The sequence below is a fragment of the Ipomoea triloba genome, chromosome 6 (genome assembly GCF_003576645.1).
Source record: "Ipomoea triloba cultivar NCNSP0323 chromosome 6, ASM357664v1".
Classification (NCBI taxonomy): Eukaryota; Viridiplantae; Streptophyta; class Magnoliopsida; order Solanales; family Convolvulaceae; genus Ipomoea; species Ipomoea triloba.
Genome location: NC_044921.1, coordinates 21,719,153 through 21,738,306, shown reverse-complemented (window position 1 = coordinate 21,738,306; position 19,154 = coordinate 21,719,153). Strand labels below are relative to the sequence as shown.

At 37.0% G+C, this 19,154-nt stretch overlaps 3 protein-coding genes and 1 non-coding gene across 4 annotated transcripts in view; 2 read left to right on the top strand and 2 right to left on the bottom strand.

The window, feature by feature from the left end:
• Nucleotides 1–239: 239 nt before the first annotated feature.
• LOC116023800 (probable tRNA N6-adenosine threonylcarbamoyltransferase) lies at nt 240–2,680 on the bottom strand. The gene is made up of 3 exons (XM_031264817.1): nt 2,011–2,680; nt 948–1,103; nt 240–824 (listed from the first exon to the last, which is right to left on the bottom strand). The coding sequence occupies exons 1-3, from the start codon at nt 2,572–2,574 to the stop codon at nt 477–479; spliced, it is 1,068 nt and encodes a 355-aa protein (XP_031120677.1). The 5' UTR covers nt 2,575–2,680; the 3' UTR covers nt 240–476.
• A 3,916-nt stretch (nt 2,681–6,596) lies between these two features.
• TRNAP-AGG lies at nt 6,597–6,668 on the bottom strand. Its single transcript has one exon. It is a non-coding gene; the product is annotated as a tRNA-Pro (tRNA).
• Nucleotides 6,669–6,750: 82 nt separating this feature from the next.
• LOC116021862 lies at nt 6,751–8,889 on the top strand. Its single transcript, XM_031262362.1, has 2 exons — nt 6,751–6,895; nt 7,926–8,889. Exons 1-2 carry the CDS (start codon nt 6,820–6,822, stop codon nt 8,573–8,575), a joined length of 726 nt encoding a protein of 241 aa, XP_031118222.1. The 5' UTR covers nt 6,751–6,819; the 3' UTR covers nt 8,576–8,889.
• A 9,024-nt stretch (nt 8,890–17,913) lies between these two features.
• LOC116022325 (double-stranded RNA-binding protein 2-like) overlaps nt 17,914–19,154 on the top strand; it is a 3,654-nt gene continuing 2,413 nt past the window's right edge. Inside the window, exon 1 of the mRNA XM_031262976.1 lies at nt 17,914–18,397. Within this exon, the coding sequence (XP_031118836.1) occupies nt 18,152–18,397 (246 nt within the window). The 5' untranslated portion in view covers nt 17,914–18,151. The remainder of the gene's footprint in view (nt 18,398–19,154) is intronic.

The window sequence follows — 19,154 nt, the reverse complement described above, 5'->3', positions numbered from 1 at the left end:
AATTTGACTAAAAATAATAATATTACCCTTTTATATCTTTACACATCCATTCATTTACTTATCAGTTAATTTACTAGTCTTGAGCATATGTTCATTCATATAGTTAAACCGGATAGTACTGATGGCTGCTTCACAATTAGCGTGTGAACTTGCTTACTTGCTGTTAAAGAAGTTCAATTGGAAACGTTTGGGTTAATGCAATCGCACTCCAAGACAATCAACGTTTGAATCAGTGCACAACAAAGAACAAACCGTTACATAGACAGAGAAAAACGGTACTTGGAATTTCCAGAATATATATTTCCCTGCAATTACTACATATTTGTTATCAATAATCTCAAAAAGTATGAACTTAGAATACAAATGCACATTATAAACTAATCATAACATAAAAACTCGAGAATTTAAACCTCTGTTTCATATCAAGCAATTACAGACAAAGAAAATAGTGGGAGCCTTGAACTCCAAATGCCTGGTTAGATGCTAACCTCAGTAGTATTGCTGGTATTGGTTGATTCCTTCTCCCTCCAAACTGCCAGCACTTCATCTGTTCGGAATCTCTGCGTGAATGTGGATTCCTCCATTGCAGTCGAAGCTCCATGAGCATAAGCTAGGAGACCGGTATATGCAATCATCGCTCCATTGTCAATGCAGTACCTCTCGTCAGTTGCATACAATTTGCCACCCCTCTCGGAGCACATAGTTCTCATCATCTCTTGCAATCGCTCGTTGCATCCCACACCACCAACAATCAATACGTCTTTCGTGTCACAATGTGCCATGGCCCGCTCAGTGATCTCCACAAGCATTGCAAATAAAGTTTCCTAAAAGAATGATAAGCGAATTGAGTATCAAACGTTTCGCTTTGTGATTTCAAGAAAAAGAGCTATACGTGAAAATACAAATCAAAACCAAGTAGTTCAAGTATTGAAATTTGAAACTAATACCTGTAAAGAGTAGCAAAGATCTGCAGGGGAGCACTCATTATTTTTTAGCATCTCTTCAGTGGTGGCTTCAATATAGCTTAAGATCCCACTAAATGAAACATCCATCCCTTTTACTACATATGGAAGTTCAATGAACTTTTCTCCTTTCTTTGCAAGCTGAAATGAAGAACAGTTCAGTCATGTTCATTATCTGAGGGCAAAACAAATTTTTTATTCACTAACACTGTCTTAATTTAATATAAATATTGAATTGTATACAGAGACACTCAAATTAACCAAAACAGGCAAATAAACATTGGGCAGAGGGAGTATTAGATAGTATTGACAAATAAAAATTGTATTACCAAAGGAAAAGAGAAACTGGGAAGGTCTTGTATACATATCAATAGGCCCAAGTGATTATACTGTTTTTGCATCTCCCACAAAGTTAAAATCCTACAAAATGATTCTTCCAATAAAGGTTCTATATTTTGAGTGTTTTCCTTTCTTGAAAAAAGATTGCACCCTACTCCTAAGAGCCCCAACCTAAAGCCTTAATGGATGAGGTAAATCACGAGACATGCCTCAACAGTTCCACAAAGTTTTTGTACACATGCCCATAACAGGGTCAATACCCTGCATCCTCCGATTGCCAATGCTCTTACTTTTCTTTGAATTGTTCAACTAGTTGCGTTATACACTTATACCAAGGGCAATATGACACAGACCAGGAACACAAATTTAACTTATGAAAGGAAAATTTCTAACAGTAACTAGAAAATTCTATAATGTAAAAATGCACCCTGCATATTACTATAAATAGTAAGGGGCAGAATTTTTAAAAAAATATTTATAGTTCTATTAAAAAATCAGGGCCCCTTTCCAGAATTGGAGAATTTCCCACAGTAGCTAGACTTCTTTCATGTGCTACAAATGGAAATGTTGCCTCATAAGATCATTAAATTTATCCTTTAACAGTAATCTACGCGTAGCAGAAAACTTTAATCGGATCAAACGAAAATGGAGGCATATATAACTTGAATTAAATCAGTAGTAATAGCAGTATATTTGTAGCTAATGTCACCTGTTCAATGTTGTACCCAGGGCTTGGATCGTTGGACAATTTGAGAACCCTAGCAAACCGGTCCAAGCAATTCCCAACAGCGATATCAATGGTCTCCCCGAAAATTCGGTACCTCCCTTCGCTATAAGCTATGACCTGAGTATTCCCTCCGCTGACGTACAACACAACGGGGTCAACCGCGCCGGTAACGATCCGGCCCATCTCAATATGCGCGACGCAATGGTTCACCGCGACGATTGGCTTCTTCCAGAGCTGGGAGAGGACGCGGACGACCACCGCGGAGACCTGTAAGGGCGCGCCCATGCCGGGGCCCTTGGTGTAGCAGAGGCAGTCGATGTCCTTGGGGGCTACTCCGGCGGCGTCTAGGGCGGATTTGATGAGAGGGAGGACGTGCTGGAGGTGGTGCTGGGCGGTTTCGCGGGGGAGGAAGCCCTGCCCCGGCGGAGTGATGTAGGTGTGGCGAGGGTTAGATAGGATTGAGCCGTCGAGCGCCACCACTCCGACGCCGATTTTATTGGCGGAGCCCTCGAACCCTAGGGCTATTAGCTTCTTCTCCTCCTTCATTTTCGGATAATTGTCAGGCTGTCAGTGAACGCGCCGCCGGAGATTTTAGCCGTAGGGGTTTTAGAACGTGAGCGAGAAATAACGCTGTTCCTATCTTTTCGGCACCAATAGGCTTATAGTTATAGGCCCAATAACTCAATAAGGCAGATGTTGGAGGAAATATATAAATACCTTTCACTTTTGCCCCATATAGTTTAGATATATTACCCATTAGCCCTCCTTTTTCTCGCACACAAAAACTAGCCTAGGTTGTCTGATCTATTCAAACATGTCATCTCAATCAAATTAATTGTCTTACCAACTCGATTGGGATTGCCTTTCAATTATCCTTTGATAGAAAATACACCCCGAGTATACCATCATACGAGTCATATACGTATGTTCGGTGTACTGTATGAGTATTGGGCATATATAAAGGTCCTAGTCATTCATTTTGAATGACTCCTTCTCTTATTCTCTCTGTAAACAAGACCCAATAGGCTATACTATTTACTTTCTCTATATCTACTCAAGAACAATCAATAAAAGGAGGGGATGGATAGCCAATTTGCTAATCTGCATTACACTTTACTTATATTGCTATACATACGGATTACATTAAGGGAATTTGTATTATCAATTGGTACTTTTGAGTAGTAGTTTGCATGTTTTCATCGTCATAACAAAAAAAATGCAAGTTATGCAGCTAGATCATCCATGAGCATAAGCTAGATGACATGAAGGATAATAATTATTGCTATGGTAGATTATAGGCATATATGTGTGCATTATTGTGGTTGAGTTAAATTGAACGTTTTGAAGTGAGTGGATTCAAATGGATATTCGTAGGACATATTAGAATTTTCATATCAGGATGATAGCATGTGAAACCATTGACAGAAGTTTGAAATTGGGGTTTTGATGGGCGGCGCGAGAACAAAACAATCGAGAAAAAGAAAGCCAACGATACATACATGCTTAAGACAAAACGAAAGTGTCAACAAAAGTTCATAATTGATCCTCAAGTTACAGACGTCTCAACAAAAAACGTAACCATAATACATTTTAGTATATTTAGATTGTCAATTACTTAATTTAATATATAGGTTTTAGCTTGGAAAAAAAATCAATTATTTTCAAGAAATCAATATCGCCTTCGTTGAGACTCAAACTCATCCCCTTTCATATGAGGGTGCAAACCTTTCATATGAGGGTGCAACCGAGTGGCACAGGTCTTTGGCAATCAATATTAGTTATATAGAAAATCATAAGTGGCAATATTAATATTTACTTAATGCAAGACAAAGTATATTAGGGTGAGTTTCATATATTTAAGTCAATATCTATCTCAAAAATATTTGGGATCATGGACCAACCATAAATATTTTTTACTTTTTTTGTATACAAATTATCATATTGTCTCTGATCTAAACATTTCAGTAAAATATGGTGCATGCATAAATGCATTATATGTAATTAAAAGTAAAGTTATAGCCGTATAGGGTCAACCGATCAGCTAAAGCCAAACAAATTATTTGGTCACAGTAAAACAGCTAAACGGCTTAGCCAACACGGTGGATAGATGATTCCTAGTTCGACACCTGGTCAGCTGCACCCTCTCCAATTTACCACCACCGTTCTCCGCCCCCTCTCCGGCGGCGTTCGTGGCCACCGGCAACACTCTCTTGGGAGAGAGGCGGCGCTGCCTCTCCTTGATCGCGACCAGATCCATCTCCGGCTTGAACTTGAGCGGCCCAAAAATAAACGTCCGCCGCATCGATTTCGCCGACATCGACGCCAGAGAACTAATGTTCACCTTCTGAGACGGCGACGACGACAGCGAAACCTCGCGCGCCTCCCTCTTGCCGCTGAACGAACTGGACCGGAAACAATCCACTTCACGCGCCTCATTTCTCTCCGCAACCGCCGCATCGCCTCCGCGAACGATTTTTCCGCAGCGATCTGCGGCCGAGGCGAAATCGGAGAAGAAGTAGAAAAGCTCTTGAGACGGCGGCCATGGATTATCATCCAACACTACTTCGTGATCATGTTCGTGTCCATTTTCAAGGTACGATCTGAAAGAGAGAGCGGAGTAGTCGTCGCAGTCGCTACCTTTCTCCATTTCCATTTCAGAACCAACGAAACTGTGAAATATGATGTGAAAGAGAATAATGGAAATGGACAGCATATATATACAGATAAATACATGAATCTATTGTCATTGCAGTCTTTCGTCTTTAATGAAGGGTCTTCTTTATTTTGGTCAAAACCCAAAATATACTCCCTAATAAATTTATTTTGTTTTATTTTTTTCCAATTGTAATCCAACTATTACTTACACCAGATTTGACTATGCTTAACAATTATATTAAAACTATTAAAAATTGGGCATATTAATATTATCAGATAATAGTATTTTGTAACAATTATAAATTTCAATCTTTACAAAAATCCAATCCATTGTTTTCAAAAAATAAAAAAAATAAATACAAAAATCCAATCCATTTAGTCCAGTTTATTGAGTTTGTCCAGCAATTATTAAAAAATTTACAACATAACATCATTTTTTAATAACATAATCTATCAAAAAATTGAGTTTATAAAACTACAAATTCAAAATTAAACTTTTTTAATTTATATATATATATATATATATATATATATATATATAATCATAGGGAAAACAATATTTTTGGCCTTGAATTGTGTTACGTTTAGAATTTTGGTACTCCGTATTTGTAAGTTAATTTAAACAAATATAGTCTTTTAATTATTCATAGTTTCATCCTGATGCACTTTTACTTCTTAGTGTTATAGATTATCAAATCATATCAACATATGAGATTATTCTTATTATTTATAATCAATATTCACAGTTAAAAATAGCATTCACATTGAAACAATTAAACTTTAACTATGGATATTGATTATAAATAACACAAATGACCTCATAAAAAGAGTTTGCATGCTAATGGAGTTTGATAATTAATATTATATAACAAACAAAATTGAAAGTGCAACATAGTGGACAATTAAAAGACTAAACTTGTTAAATTAATTAACATGAACCAAAATTTTAAAAGTTAAACAATTCAAGTGTTAAAAATGTCATTTTCTCTTAATCATATTGTATTATCTAATATCAATAAATTTGAGAGAAATAGTGTTACTTTTAAAACTTACCTTATGATAATATTGACATTTTAATTATCAATGGATCGAGTTGCTTTCTAATTTTATATTTGATTTATTGAAAATTATGTTAATACGTTACCTTGTTATATTTTAAAATCTTATTGACATAATCTACAAATCTCAACTTATATGAAATCTAATTTTAAAATCATATTGACAGAATCTACAAATCTCAATTATACAAATCTCAATTTATATGAGATTTGACTTTAAACATATGATCGAATTGCAATAACGAATAATTAAGGCTATATATATGGAAAATCCTATTGATTGAACAAAACAATAATTAATAGAAGAGTTTATGAAAAGAATAACGTTACCTACTCATCATTCGGTATTGTCTTGACGTGATATAATTTGATTAAATTTTCAGTATTTGATTATTAATTAACTTCGTTTTGACAATTAATCAATTTATAAGCACATGCTATATAAAAAAGTTCAAATAGGACAGAGAAAAATAGTACTCCCTCCGTCTCAATTTTCATTTCATATTTATTATTCATCTTTCTTTTGATTATTTTCTTGTATTTAGTAGTATTTTAAATATAATTTCTAAATAAATAAATTTTATGTGTTAAAATTGAAATTAATATTATTCTGTAAGACAGACAGCTACTACTCTACTAGAAGATAGCGCAAAAAATGTTTTAAAAATAACAGAAAGAATAGAAAAAAGGGGAAAAAAAAAAACAAATCTAGAAGAAAAAGCAAAACAGGTCAGAAGCATTCATTACAATTTAGAAGTCAAATACCGATAACTCCGTCCCCTCCCCCGTAACGATTTCTAGAAGAGCCCCGTCACGGGTCGACCCGTTTTGTCAATTGGTGAAAACAAAAAAAATGGGGCATTCCGAGAATTGAACTCGGGACCTCTCGCACCCTAAGCGAGAATCATACCACTAGACCAAATGCCCGTCTTGTTTGCCAATTCTTCGAAAATTTATATGATTCTTGAATCTTAGTATTATGTTACCAGATTTGACAAGTGTTAACGCAAAACCCTACGAGTCTGGGACGAGGGCTTACCAAAATTGAGTATCGGAATCCAAAATCCTCTCGGGAAAAATGGCAGGAGCTGCAGCGCTCTTTCGTTTGGCTCGATCCCAGGCTACTCGTCTCAATTCCACCAATTTCCGATCAGGTTCTTTTCTTCGTCGCCTTTGTTTAATTTAATTTTAGGAATCGCACACGCTTTGTGTGGGAGCGGGGCGAATGTTCGTTGGTTCACTGCCCGATCACATTCGTGTTACTTTTTATCGGACAGTTTAGCTGTGGAGAGTGAAAAATGTGAAGAAGTTAGTGTAAAAACGAAATTTGGTACTGTTATCGCATGCCTCCTGAGTTTTGTAAATAAAGGCAGAAACTTTCTGAGTGGCTATGGCCCTAAGATTCTTGAACTGACTCATTGCGTGGGGGGTTTTGGGGTAAACTCTGTGGAAATGGATGTTAAGCAAATTTCTAGGGGATCAAAATATGGGCTCAACTTAGCATTTTGAGCAATCTAGGTTCAGTGATCTGGTGAAATTTTGCTGAATCAAGTGTGCTTGAGTATATATTCTTGTCCAGTTGTGTAGAATAGTTGACTGTTTGGGCTTAAATGACCCCTCCATTTCTGGAATGCATTTGTCCATCCCTTTAAGGTTGATGGAGAACAATACAGACACTGTAAATTAGGCCTGATTGTAGCGCCTATGGGTCTCAGTTTATGTTGTTCGGTTTTCTATTTGTGTGGAACAAACATTAGTCCAGTGTTTTCTTTATGCTTCAATTAAGTAAATAGAATATTAAATTGCTTTTTTTTTGGGGGGGTTCAAGATACTTTGCAATTTAGACTTTTTGGGTCTTGAAACTCCTTCAAGAGTAGAGTTTTTCTATACTAATACTCAATCTACAATCTTTGTTTCTCTTATTAGAGGAAAAAAAATAATTCTGGGTCTTGAAAGTCCTTGTTTTTCCTTGCTTATTTTTACTTGAGTATACAATGGTCTTCATTCAAGTAAACAATGTTTGATTTGTTGGTAGAAAGAACATTCCGGTGAATGATTCCCAGTTTCCATATTCCTATTGTTTTTTTTTTTTTTTTTTTTAAAATTTATTTTAAAGAAAGTTTGCAATTGTCATTTGTCAATACTTGGTTCTATTCCTGTTATTGACATAATTCAATTCATCAGGTTTTCATCTGGGTAGTTCTGGGACCTTTCCTTATACGCATGCTAAAACGGATAGCAATTATGCACGGCAGCTTGCTACTGTCCAGAAGAGATGGTTATCTAAATCCATCGCAGCAGAAGAGGATAACAAGATTAGCATTGGACCTCGTAAAGGAAATGATGTGGGAAACGATGAAAAAGACACAGGTGTCATCTATTACGGTCCAATCTCAAATACCATCAAGAAAGTGAAGCTTCTCTCCTTGTCGACCTGCTGCCTCTCTGTATCCTTAGGCCCGGTGATAACCTTCATGACATCTCCCGACATGAATGTGATCCTGAAGGGAGCGGTGGCATCAACAGTCATATTCTTGAGCGCTACTACTACTGGAGCCCTTCACTGGTTCGTGAGCCCCTACATTCACAAACTCAGATGGCAGCCTGGCTCGGACAGTTTTGAGGTGGAGATGATGTCATGGCTGGCAACATATATTCCAAAAACTATCAAATTTGCAGATATCAAGCCACCGGAGACAAATAGACCATTCGTGACATTCAAGGCCAACGGGAACTTTTATTTTGTCGACACGGAGCATTGTCATAACAAGGCATTGTTAGCAAAGTTAACCCCAAATAAACCATCTCACGATTCAGCCTTCAAGAACTTGTAGTGAGCATCTCTACCCTTGAGGCTTCCCAGTACTTCGGAGATTTTGTTGATAAAGGTACTAATGAGACATTTCATAAAAATATTGGCATAAAATGACTGCATTCTCTTTCTTTTGGCTCAAGATTGTACCAGAAACAGTGGCAAGAGCCAATTTGTTTGCAGTTTTTACTGTGTTAGAGCTGATTTTCATATATTCCTAGGCATAGATCATCTCCCTGGAGTGGATATTTCATATTTGCTATTGAACTGATTCATGGTTAAGCATTGTTTTGGCCTACATTGTTATCATATTTAAGTCAGCCCTTTTTTCTTTTAGATTGTCTGCTTTTCATCTTTTTGGAATTGCATGGTGCATTTATGAACACATGGTGGTGCATTCATGCATACCTGGTGGTGCAGATCTGTACATTTGCACGGGAAACTCTATCTGCATTTGATCCAATATATATATATATATATATATAGAGAGAGAGAGAGAGAGTGAGAGAATTTGAACTTTGTTTTTGTTAGGGAGTCCAAGCTAGGATAGAGGGTCAAATAATTAGAACTATGAAAGATGGCTGCTAAAGCTCAACCACTCCAACATGGGGAGTACTATTTTAGATAATTATGCACTTCAAGATAGCTGCTATCTTCATGTTTTTTTTTTTTAAAAACATAAATCCACATTTTTCTTCATAAACAATTTGCCCTTTCAACTTTTTGTCTGTGTTTTTATCCAAGTATGTCTAATCTTCCACCGCCGCAACTCAGCGCCGTTTTCATACACTACAGCCTGTTTCCGCCGTCAGGAGGCGGCAATGATGGATTTTCCCGGCGGGTTCTTCATCTTCCGCTGCATTATTGCTATTCACTGGCGGATCTCTCAAAAATTTAATGGAATAGCCCATATGTATGAAAATTTTGAATATATAAAGATTGTTTTTTTTAAGGACTAAATTAAAGATTTTGGGTGATTATTAATTGGGAAAACTTTTCATTTAAAAATAAAGTAAAGAATTTATGTACTTATACATTTTCTGGTACACACAGAAGGATCTTTGCATTAATAGTCTTAGAACAAGAACAATATAATGATTTTGAAATAAAGGAATTTTTATCCGGTCAACGTGGGATATACATATAAAGTTGACGACATCTAATGCTCCTTATAGGTCTAATGTTTTTTTTTTCTTTTAAGAAATTCAAAAATTTTTAAAGAGTAGATTAAATCTCATTATTTTCTTTCCCATCTCCTTCTTCCGTGAAAACATCATAGAAGAGATTTTATTTTTTGACCGATAGTGATGCTTTTATTAATTGTATGTGAATTTAAATTCTCTATAAAAAGTATAAATATAGAGAATGGATGTTTTGATCATAGACATTAATTGTCATCATATACGTACGTAAAGAATAGAAGCTTCTAATGCCATTTGGGATTGAATTGTTTTATACGCCGTACACTACAAAAACAACAGGAGTCACACCTTGATAATTCTCCCCTTCTAGTAGTATTTTATGCAGTTCAAGAAAATCCATTTTCATCTCGTGCATGAATTATGATGTCCCAACTTTCGATATTCACGACAATGATCGAACTCATTATGAGTTATGTTATAGTTTGTTACACTTTTTTATTTGTTATTATATGTTATTACTTTTAAGTGGATGTAGCTTAGTCTGATAGTCTAGCCTATAGAGTAGGAGAGCATCAGTAGCCTGTACTATAAGGACTCTCTCTCTCTCTTGTAATCGTTGGATAATTCAGATCAATTCTCTAATCTGGTATCAGACGCGATAGGTGACTGTTTTTTCATCAACCAATCCCGATCACCTCTCTCCTTCGATTTTCCGATCCCAAACCCCCATCGGTTTTCCGATCACGTATCATGGACGCAGCCCCCTCCGATGGTGCCATCACTGTCGCTGCCTCTCAACTGTCGGTACCACCACCCTCCCTCACCGCCGCACATCATTATGTGTCGGTAAAACTCACCACTCGCAATTATCTGCATTGGCGAACTCAGCTGGTGTCGTTCCTCCGCGGGCAAGGCCTCCTTGGCTTCCTCGATGGATCGAATCCCTGCCCGCCGGCGACACTCCCTGCTCTGACAACACAGCCGCCGTCACCACCACCACCTAATCTGGCATACCCAATCTGGATTCAACAAGACCAGTCCGTACTGTCGTTGTTGATCTCGTCATTAACAAATTACTGGCCCGACTCTCTGGAACCTTTAAAATTAGATACTTAGGCTCTCCGAGTTTCTTTTTGGGTATTGAGACGATTTCTGACTCGCAAGGGTTCATGCTGTCTCAACGTCGGTATATGAAGGATATTCTCTCCCGTGCTGGGATGCTTGAGTGCAAGGCACTGGCTACTCCAGCTGCCACCTCACAGCCTGTCTCTCCTACAGATGAAGTTTTTGACAACCCTACTCAATATCGTCGCATTGTTGGCGCACTCCAGTATCTTACTATCACTAGGCCAGACCTCTCCTATGCAGTTAACAGGCTCTGTCAGTTTATGCACTCTCCAACTGCCGAGCACTGGTGTCTTCTCAAACGGGTCCTCCGATATGTTAAGGGTACTCAGCTGTTTGGTCTCCGTATATCTCAGTCTTCATCTACAGAGTTGCATGCTTACTCCGACTCAGATTGGGCTGGATGCCCGGTGGATCGAAAGTCAACCAGTGGCTATGCCGTCTATTATGGGGATAATCTAATCTCTTGGCTTTCCCGCAAACAGCGCACTGTGGCCCGCTCCTCTACAGAAGTCGAGTACAAAGGGTTAGCCGATGTTTCTGCTGAAGTCACTTGGATTATGTCTCTTTTACGTGAGCTTGGACTTGACTCAGGAAAACCAACTCATTTGTGGTGCGACAATCTTGGTGCCACTTATCTAGCAGCCAACCCAGTCTTTCACGCTAGAACTAAACACGTGGAAATTGATTATCATTTTGTACGAGACAAGGTTGCATCAGGGGACTTCACAGTTAGCTTCGTTTCGTCACATGACCAGATCGCAGATATCTTCACCAAACCTCTTCCTGCTCCACGCTTCCAAGCTCTGCGACACAAGCTCAATGTTGTCGAGCTTCAACCTTGCGCTTGAGGGGGTGTATGAGTTATGTTATAGTTTGTTACACTTTATTATTTGTTATTATATGTTATTACTTTAAGTGGCTGTAGCTTAGTCTGATAGTCTAGCCTATAGAGTAGGAGAGTCATCAGTAGCCTGTACTATAAGGACTCTCTCTCTCTCTTGTAATCGTTGGATAATTCAGATCAATTCTCTCTCTCTCTCTTGTAATCGTTGGATAATTCAGATCAATTATCTAATCCTCATACCTTACGACAAACAATAAATCTTAAATTATGTTTCTCATCCACTAAATTAATATTCATAGTTTACATCATTTAAATATCTATTCTTCAAAATTCTTTTCAACGAACCAAAAATGTCATTACAGTTTGCACTTTTTTTTTTAAAATTGCATATTTACAAATTGTTGAATGTATTTTATAATTTTATATAGTGCACCGTGTAATACTAATATTCAACTATTCAAGTGCATTTACATGTTCTTGTGAGTCACATGAGACTCTTCGTAAATGCACACAAGCTACTACATACACGTATGCACACAAGGTAGCTTGTGTATGTGCATTCATGATGAGCAAATTGCACATACACAATCTAGTTTGATCTGTGTGCATTTGTGTAATAACTTATATATATATATATATATATATATATATATATATATATATATATATATATATATATATATATATATATATATATATCTCTATATATATATATATATATATATATATANTATATATATATATATATGTATTTATGACTCTATATATATATATATATAGATCGAGAGAGATTAGGTCGAAATCCACATTATATTGAAACTTGAGGTTTTAGAATGAAGTTTGGTTTGGATACTTCTATACTGATGAGTATATGCCCAAAAACTAATATTTGAATTAGAGTGTGACATGATTAAGTAGTGTTTGTGTTTAATTTCTTACTGTGGAGACATTAAAAGAATTGAATTTTTTTAATGAATTGAAACAAATATTTTATGTAATGTTTCTAGGTTGCTAGCTAGGTCATACTATACTTTGAAGATCCTAAAATCAGTGTTAAAGGGTAGAAGAGTCAATGAAGCAACCTTGCATATATCCGTAACTATCAAAATAGTCTTAGTCTATATATGCGTACAATCGAGTTCTAGAATACCATATATGTATGTATGCAATAGAAACAACAATTTTCCAGAGTTGATTGAAATGATGAGTGGCTGAATGGGCAGTGGTCGATTCTTATATTTTTAATTTTTATCAAAAACGATTTATTTAATTAATGTACACTTTTAAATTTTTCGACTGAACCATGTGATTTACCTGGTGCATGTCATTGAGATGGTAAAGTTTAATTAATTTTTTCCCTAATTATGATTATTGGTATCCCTCCTCATCCATTTTTTTTTTCATAAGTACAATATCATTTTTATTATTGATTATTAACTTTTGTTTAATATAATTTACTTTAAATTAATAGCCTTTACATATGTTTTATTTTTAGTTGGGGATGCCTTCAAATATTGCAGGGTGAGATTTAGTGAAATTTTTTACTTTATTATATAAAAATTAATATATTTTTAACTAAAATGAATGCATGTCTCACACAAATTAAATTTATTCAAAGTGAAATATTATCGAGATAATCCAAATTAACTGAATTGGTCAAATAGTACTTACATGAGTAAATTAAAGTGGAATTACCAAACGTAACATTAGAGTGACTTGGCTCTCCCATAGAACATATCTATATCTTCTAGAAATGTGATCACATTTTTCCTGCCCCTTAGTTAAACCAAGCTAGCAATGCAACTTTCTTGAAATGGTCAACAATGTCCTTCATTGCCACCTAAGCTTCAGCTCTCATATTCCAAGGATGTATATAACCACTCAAAACCCCCCTTTACTTCTTCTTCAAAGTTGTCTCTATTCTCCAAACCACGTACCTACTCTAATGCTTCATTAATTAAGGCCATTAGAGCCTTAATCATCATCATCAACCATAATTATGCCTGCTGAGAAAAACCAGCTTTCTCTCTCTGATATCTTCATGATCCAGCCAAAGAAGAAGCTGCCGGAGGAGGAGGAGGAAGACGAAGACGATACTCTTTCGCTTTCTGATCTTCCGGCGTACTGTAACGCCGCCGAGTGGGATCAATATTCCGGCAAGTCGGAGTCGCAAAGCTCTAGCGGTACCAGCTTCACCTCCCTGTCGTCGTCGTCTTCGGCGGCGGTAGAAGGAGAAGGTGACGGCGGATTCGAGTTTTTTAGCGAGGAGTGGAAGAAGAACGCCGTTTCTAACCCTCCGGACAACATTATTTTCTGCGGGAAACTGATCTCCAGTAAGAAACAGCAACCGTCGCCGAAAAATGCGGCGCGGATCTCGGAGAAGAAGATCGAGCATGGTGGAGGCGGTAACCGCTTTCTCCGGATTTTCAGAGCAAAGATTTTTGGCGCGTCGCGAAAAGGCGCGAGCGCGGAGAAGAAGAGCGATGAATCGTCGTCTTCGGTGAAGGTGAAGAAGGATTATTATTGTTGTTATTCATCATCGGCTAAAAACGACGACGTTCGTAGCCTGTCGGTGATGAGATCGCCGCCGTTATCATCGTCGCCGTCGGGGAAGTCAAGGTGGCTGTTAGTCTTCTTCGGATTTTCGAGAGCCTCGATGGAAGCAATGGAGTTGAGAGACATCAGGAATCGGAGAAGTCGAAAAATGACGTCGTCGTCGTCCACTCGAACGGAAAATGGTGACGTAGAGAGCGCGATAGTGAGCGGCGGAGACGGAGCAAGGAGGAGGCTGTGGCGGCTGATCAGAGCGCTGAGCTGCGGCGGTAGCCACCACTCGCTCATCCGCTCGGTAGGCGTTGATGGACTGGGCTTTTCGCCGGGAATGTGACGTACGCCTGCCGGAAAAGGGAGAAGATTTTTTCATTTTAGTCACGTGGCACGTTGTGGTGGACTGGTTAGACCAAATCTTGAATATTATTAGGGCTAAATGCATAATGTAATACCTGCGGCGATCATTAGCGCAGCCATCCTCATTGATTTTTAGTTGTTAATTATAATTAATCCATTTTAGTTAGGCACATGATGGATGGCTGAAATTATTATTATTATTTAAAAAAAAATATTTTGTCTTTATATATGTATAAAGATTCGTTTTCTTTTTCTGAAATACATTTTTGTTTTTCAAAAGTTATACATTGTATGTAATTGCAATATTGCAATGCACTTGTTACTTCATACTTCAGAACTTCACTATAGTCTCTTGTGAGGTTAATATGAGATTGTTTCGCATCCCATCATCAAGATCTTGACGTCAATAACTTACTTTAGACAGCTCAATGTTTAGACTCTTCTCAATATTATCACTATATCATACATTAGCTAGATACTTAGATAGTTATTTTTTAGATTGCGTTAATTTTTTACTACGACAACCTCGTACAACAACCGGACATACAACTTTCAACTTAAATCTTCCTTTAAAAAAAATTGTTGTTAATATTGATTGATCCTATTTGATCTAGACAACTCTTTCATTTTTTATATAATAAAATGTGGAGCGGGGAACCAAACGGAAGCCTATCTATTGTTGACCAGTACTTTCCTTCCCCGAAAAACACCTAACTTATCATCATTTAGGATCCGTTGGAGGGGAACAGGGAAAAACTCCATTACCTTTAAGCCTTGACCATTCTTTATGGCGAGATTGGGCACCTAGTCTATTGCCATATTTTGTTCCTGGTAAATGTGTGATATGTTGGTATCCTCAAAATATCTCACATTTTGACATATACACTACTAATAAATATTTTGATATGTTGAGATAAAATTGAATAGTATTGCTAACATTTTAATCTCTTTTTCTTTTAAAAAAAAAATTAATGAATAATGACATTGTTAGTAACGTAATAAAAACATATAATAATTACGTAACATGGTAAATTTAGTTACATATATACAATAGGTAATAGGTAATTAATTAAGCTTGACGTAAAAAGGGAATTTACAAGGTCAAATTCAGTAATATCGATATTGTTTTATTTTAATTTATTATTTTGGGGTGGTCGTTAATTACTTGTTAAACAAGTTCAATAATATAATATATTCCTAGTCTCCGACCACTTCTTCAAAGATGCGAACCTTCTTTTGACTGCCATTCAATGCCTAAATTTCTTCTACTTTGACACCTCTGTCAGAGGTATACGATTATATATTGAATATTTGAATATATATGCATGTGAAGAAAAAAATGATGTAATTTTTTAAAAATTATTTTTTATTTCTTGATAAAGGCAAAATTTTCTGGCCAATGTCGCGTTCCCGCATTTTGGCCCTACAAAATAGTAGACTAATGGATAGATAAATCACTGTAACGCAGCGACCCATTAAGCCTTCCTTAATAGTGATAGATTTTTGAAGAATTTTTTTAGGTGTGATTAGGAAAGATAAAATGTGAGGGAAAGGAAAAAAGAAAAAAGAAAAAAAAAACACAATCTAAAACAATAAAAAAACAAAAAGCAAAGTTCTTAACGTGCCCGGTGGGCGCGTAGTTTGCGCACAACGCACAAAAAAGAGCCAATTCCTCTCGGCGCTGGACCCACCTGCCAAAATTCTGATATTTGCAGGAGAAAGATATCTAAAAAAACTCACCATCCACATTTTTTTTTTAAGATAACCATCCACATTTGTTAAACACTCACCTTTTAATTTTTACTATTCCAAAAACTCATCCAATACCACTAATGGTAAAGGCCTTAGGTGATGAGAGGACTTGTTCTTGATGCCGAACTACAAGGAGCCCCACCACATAAATATCTTTATTATATATGATGGTATTGAAGATAACAAGATGCGATATGGGTGAAGTCTTCATTGTGATCATTGTTTAATGTCTATAGCTGATCGTCTCAAATCGAGAAGGTCAATAGATTAAGAGTTGAACTTTAAACATTGTAGTTACCAAACTAACTACTCTATCAAGTCACTTAGATTATCCCAAGTTTATATATACATGATACATATATATTTCGCGGCACTTCTATTTTTAACCTATCAAATATAACACAAATTTACAAATGATTTATTTTCTTATTCTAGTCGTTTTAGTCCCCATCCCCCACTGTACTCCCCCTCCCTACAAATTCTTAACCATTTGATGAGCGTTAGAAATGGTCAAGTTTAGGTGAAATTACCCATGTGGGTAGACGTATGAGTTGGTATATGAACGCTTGATTTGGTTTAAAAGTAAAAAAATTTAAGTTTGGATTTTTATTAAATTCAAATTAAACTATTTTGCAAGCCTCAGGTGAAAAATAGGGTTTAATGTTAGTCATTGATCCTTCTAAAATCAACGTCTAAAAAGAACACATATTAAAAAAATACGGTGGTAATTTAGTCATTTTGCATATTGTTCAAACTTAAAGCCAGTACATATTTTATGTGATTAAGGTGTACATGTTTAAAGCTTAATGTGCGTCACTTTCTAGTTTAAGGTGCATCAATTTAAAACTTAATGTGTTTTCAAAAAAAAAAATTTAAAACTTAATGTGCTTAAGTTTTAAGGTTAAGGTGCGTAGTTTTATAGTTTAAGGTGCATCACTTTCTAGTCACTTTAAAACTTAAGGTGTTTAAGTTTTAAGGCTAAGGTGCGTCACTTGCTAGTCAGTTTAAAACTTAAGGTGTTTAAGTTTTAAGGTTAATGTGCGTTACCTTCTAGTCAGTTTAATTTAAAACTTATAGCTTAAGGTGCGCACTTTTATACCTTAAGATAATGCACACATATTGGCGTGACTGAGGCTCAAATCTACTCCCAGAGTCAACAATTGACCCTCCATGTGGGAGGGTAAACCGGGACACCGGGTGCCACTAGCCACAAGGTCTTTGGCTTGAATATATATAGTTATTTATTTATTTATTGTGTGTTTTCTATATTTAACACACCCATATTAACCACTATCAATAATTAACTAATTACATTAAACACTCCTAATCTAAGCACTTAATGGCTCAACTTCCCATCATTAACACTCAACTTGATCTAAACAAACCTCATAAACTCAGTTTTCCCATACGGCCTACCGCACCATAACCAAACACACGCCACGCTGCGATCAACTCTGCTACCGATTTCCACTAATCCAACGGCTAATACCACTAGTTCTTATATCTTTCCCATGTGTCCGCGTGTAGATGATCGAATTAGTCTCTGAGAGATAAATGCAAACAAAAAGCATTCTTAGCATTCACACTCTCCTTCGTTGTTTCTGATGCCGAGAGAGTAGAATCCCTCGCCCGCTCTCTCTTTCTCTTCTCTGCTACGAAGCTCCAATCTCTCTCTCTCTACCGGCCATTTGCTGCGATGTTGCTTTCTCTGTCTAGAAACCCTCCGATCGGAGCTGGTGTCGGCTGTGATGATCTGAGCTGATTGTTTTTCCGTTTGATTTATCGATTTTGAAGGTTTGGAAGGGTTTGGTTGTGGTCGGGAGAAATGTATAAGAACCAGCTGCAGGAGCTGGCGCAGAGGAGCTGCTTCAACTTGCCGTCGTATTCGTGCATCAGAGAAGGTCCTGATCACGCGCCGCGATTCAAGGCGACCGTGAACTTTAACGGCGAGACGTTCGAGAGCCCTAACTACTGCTCCACGCTCCGCCAGGCTGAGCATTCTGCCGCCGAGGTGGCGCTCAATGCTCTCGCCAACCGTGGACCTTCCCACTCGCTTGCTGCGAAGATCCTGGTGAGTGTTTCCGAATTTAGCCGCGGAAATGTTAGGGTTTGTTTCTGCTTTCTGGTACTGCTAGCTTCTGTTGTTTTTCTCTGATTAATGTATGGATTTTTGTGTGTTTCTGTTTTCTCCAACTGAATTTGTGATCCAAGTTTGTTTGTAGAAGTGTGCATCACTGTAATTGTCAGTGAAATTCTTTTCACATGGACTAAGCTTTTGTTAGCTGATGCTGCTGAGATATGTGAGAGAATACGTGCTTCTGAATTACTTTTCCCGCTGGTCATGGTATTTTCTGCTAGATGAAACTACATAGAAGAGTTTTTTTCCTTCTTTTTTTTTTTTTTCTCACTTCAATTATCCCTCCCAATTTTAGTCTACATTTCAAACATCCCCTGAACATTCAAAAATGCTTGATTTCCTGTTGTTTCACTCTCTAACGGCCATTTTACACTGGTGATGGAATTTCTGTGTGTATGGTGATTGGGATAATATTGTTCAGTGTATTCAATTTGTCTGTCAAGAGGAAGTTGATCCACTAGGAGGATGATCCTTCAGGGGAAGTTTATCAACCGGAGTATGATTGATCAATCAAGCAGTACAAAACCGAGAACACTGAACACCAACCCAGCTTTTCCTAAAGATGACCTAGCACTCTACCAGTCAAGCTGGAATTATAGTTCCACTACCTACCTTCCTACAACTACTCCATGGAATCTCATATAACTGATCTACAAAAGGGAAGAATAGACAGACTTTTTTTTTTTTTTTT

Coding starts and splice junctions, on each gene's coding strand:
- LOC116023800 (XM_031264817.1), bottom strand. CDS start 2,574: ATGAAGGAGGAGAAGAAGCTAATAGCCCTAGGGTTCGAGGGCTCCGCC. Junction 1,104..2,010: donor CTGGGTACAACATTGAACAG/GTGACATTAGCT, acceptor TCTTCATTTCAG/CTTGCAAAGAAAGGAGAAAA. Junction 825..947: donor ATCTTTGCTACTCTTTACAG/GTATTAGTTTCA, acceptor TCATTCTTTTAG/GAAACTTTATTTGCAATGCT.
- LOC116021862 (XM_031262362.1), top strand. CDS start 6,820: ATGGCAGGAGCTGCAGCGCTCTTTCGTTTGGCTCGATCCCAGGCTACT. Junction 6,896..7,925: donor TTCCACCAATTTCCGATCAG/GTTCTTTTCTTC, acceptor TCAATTCATCAG/GTTTTCATCTGGGTAGTTCT.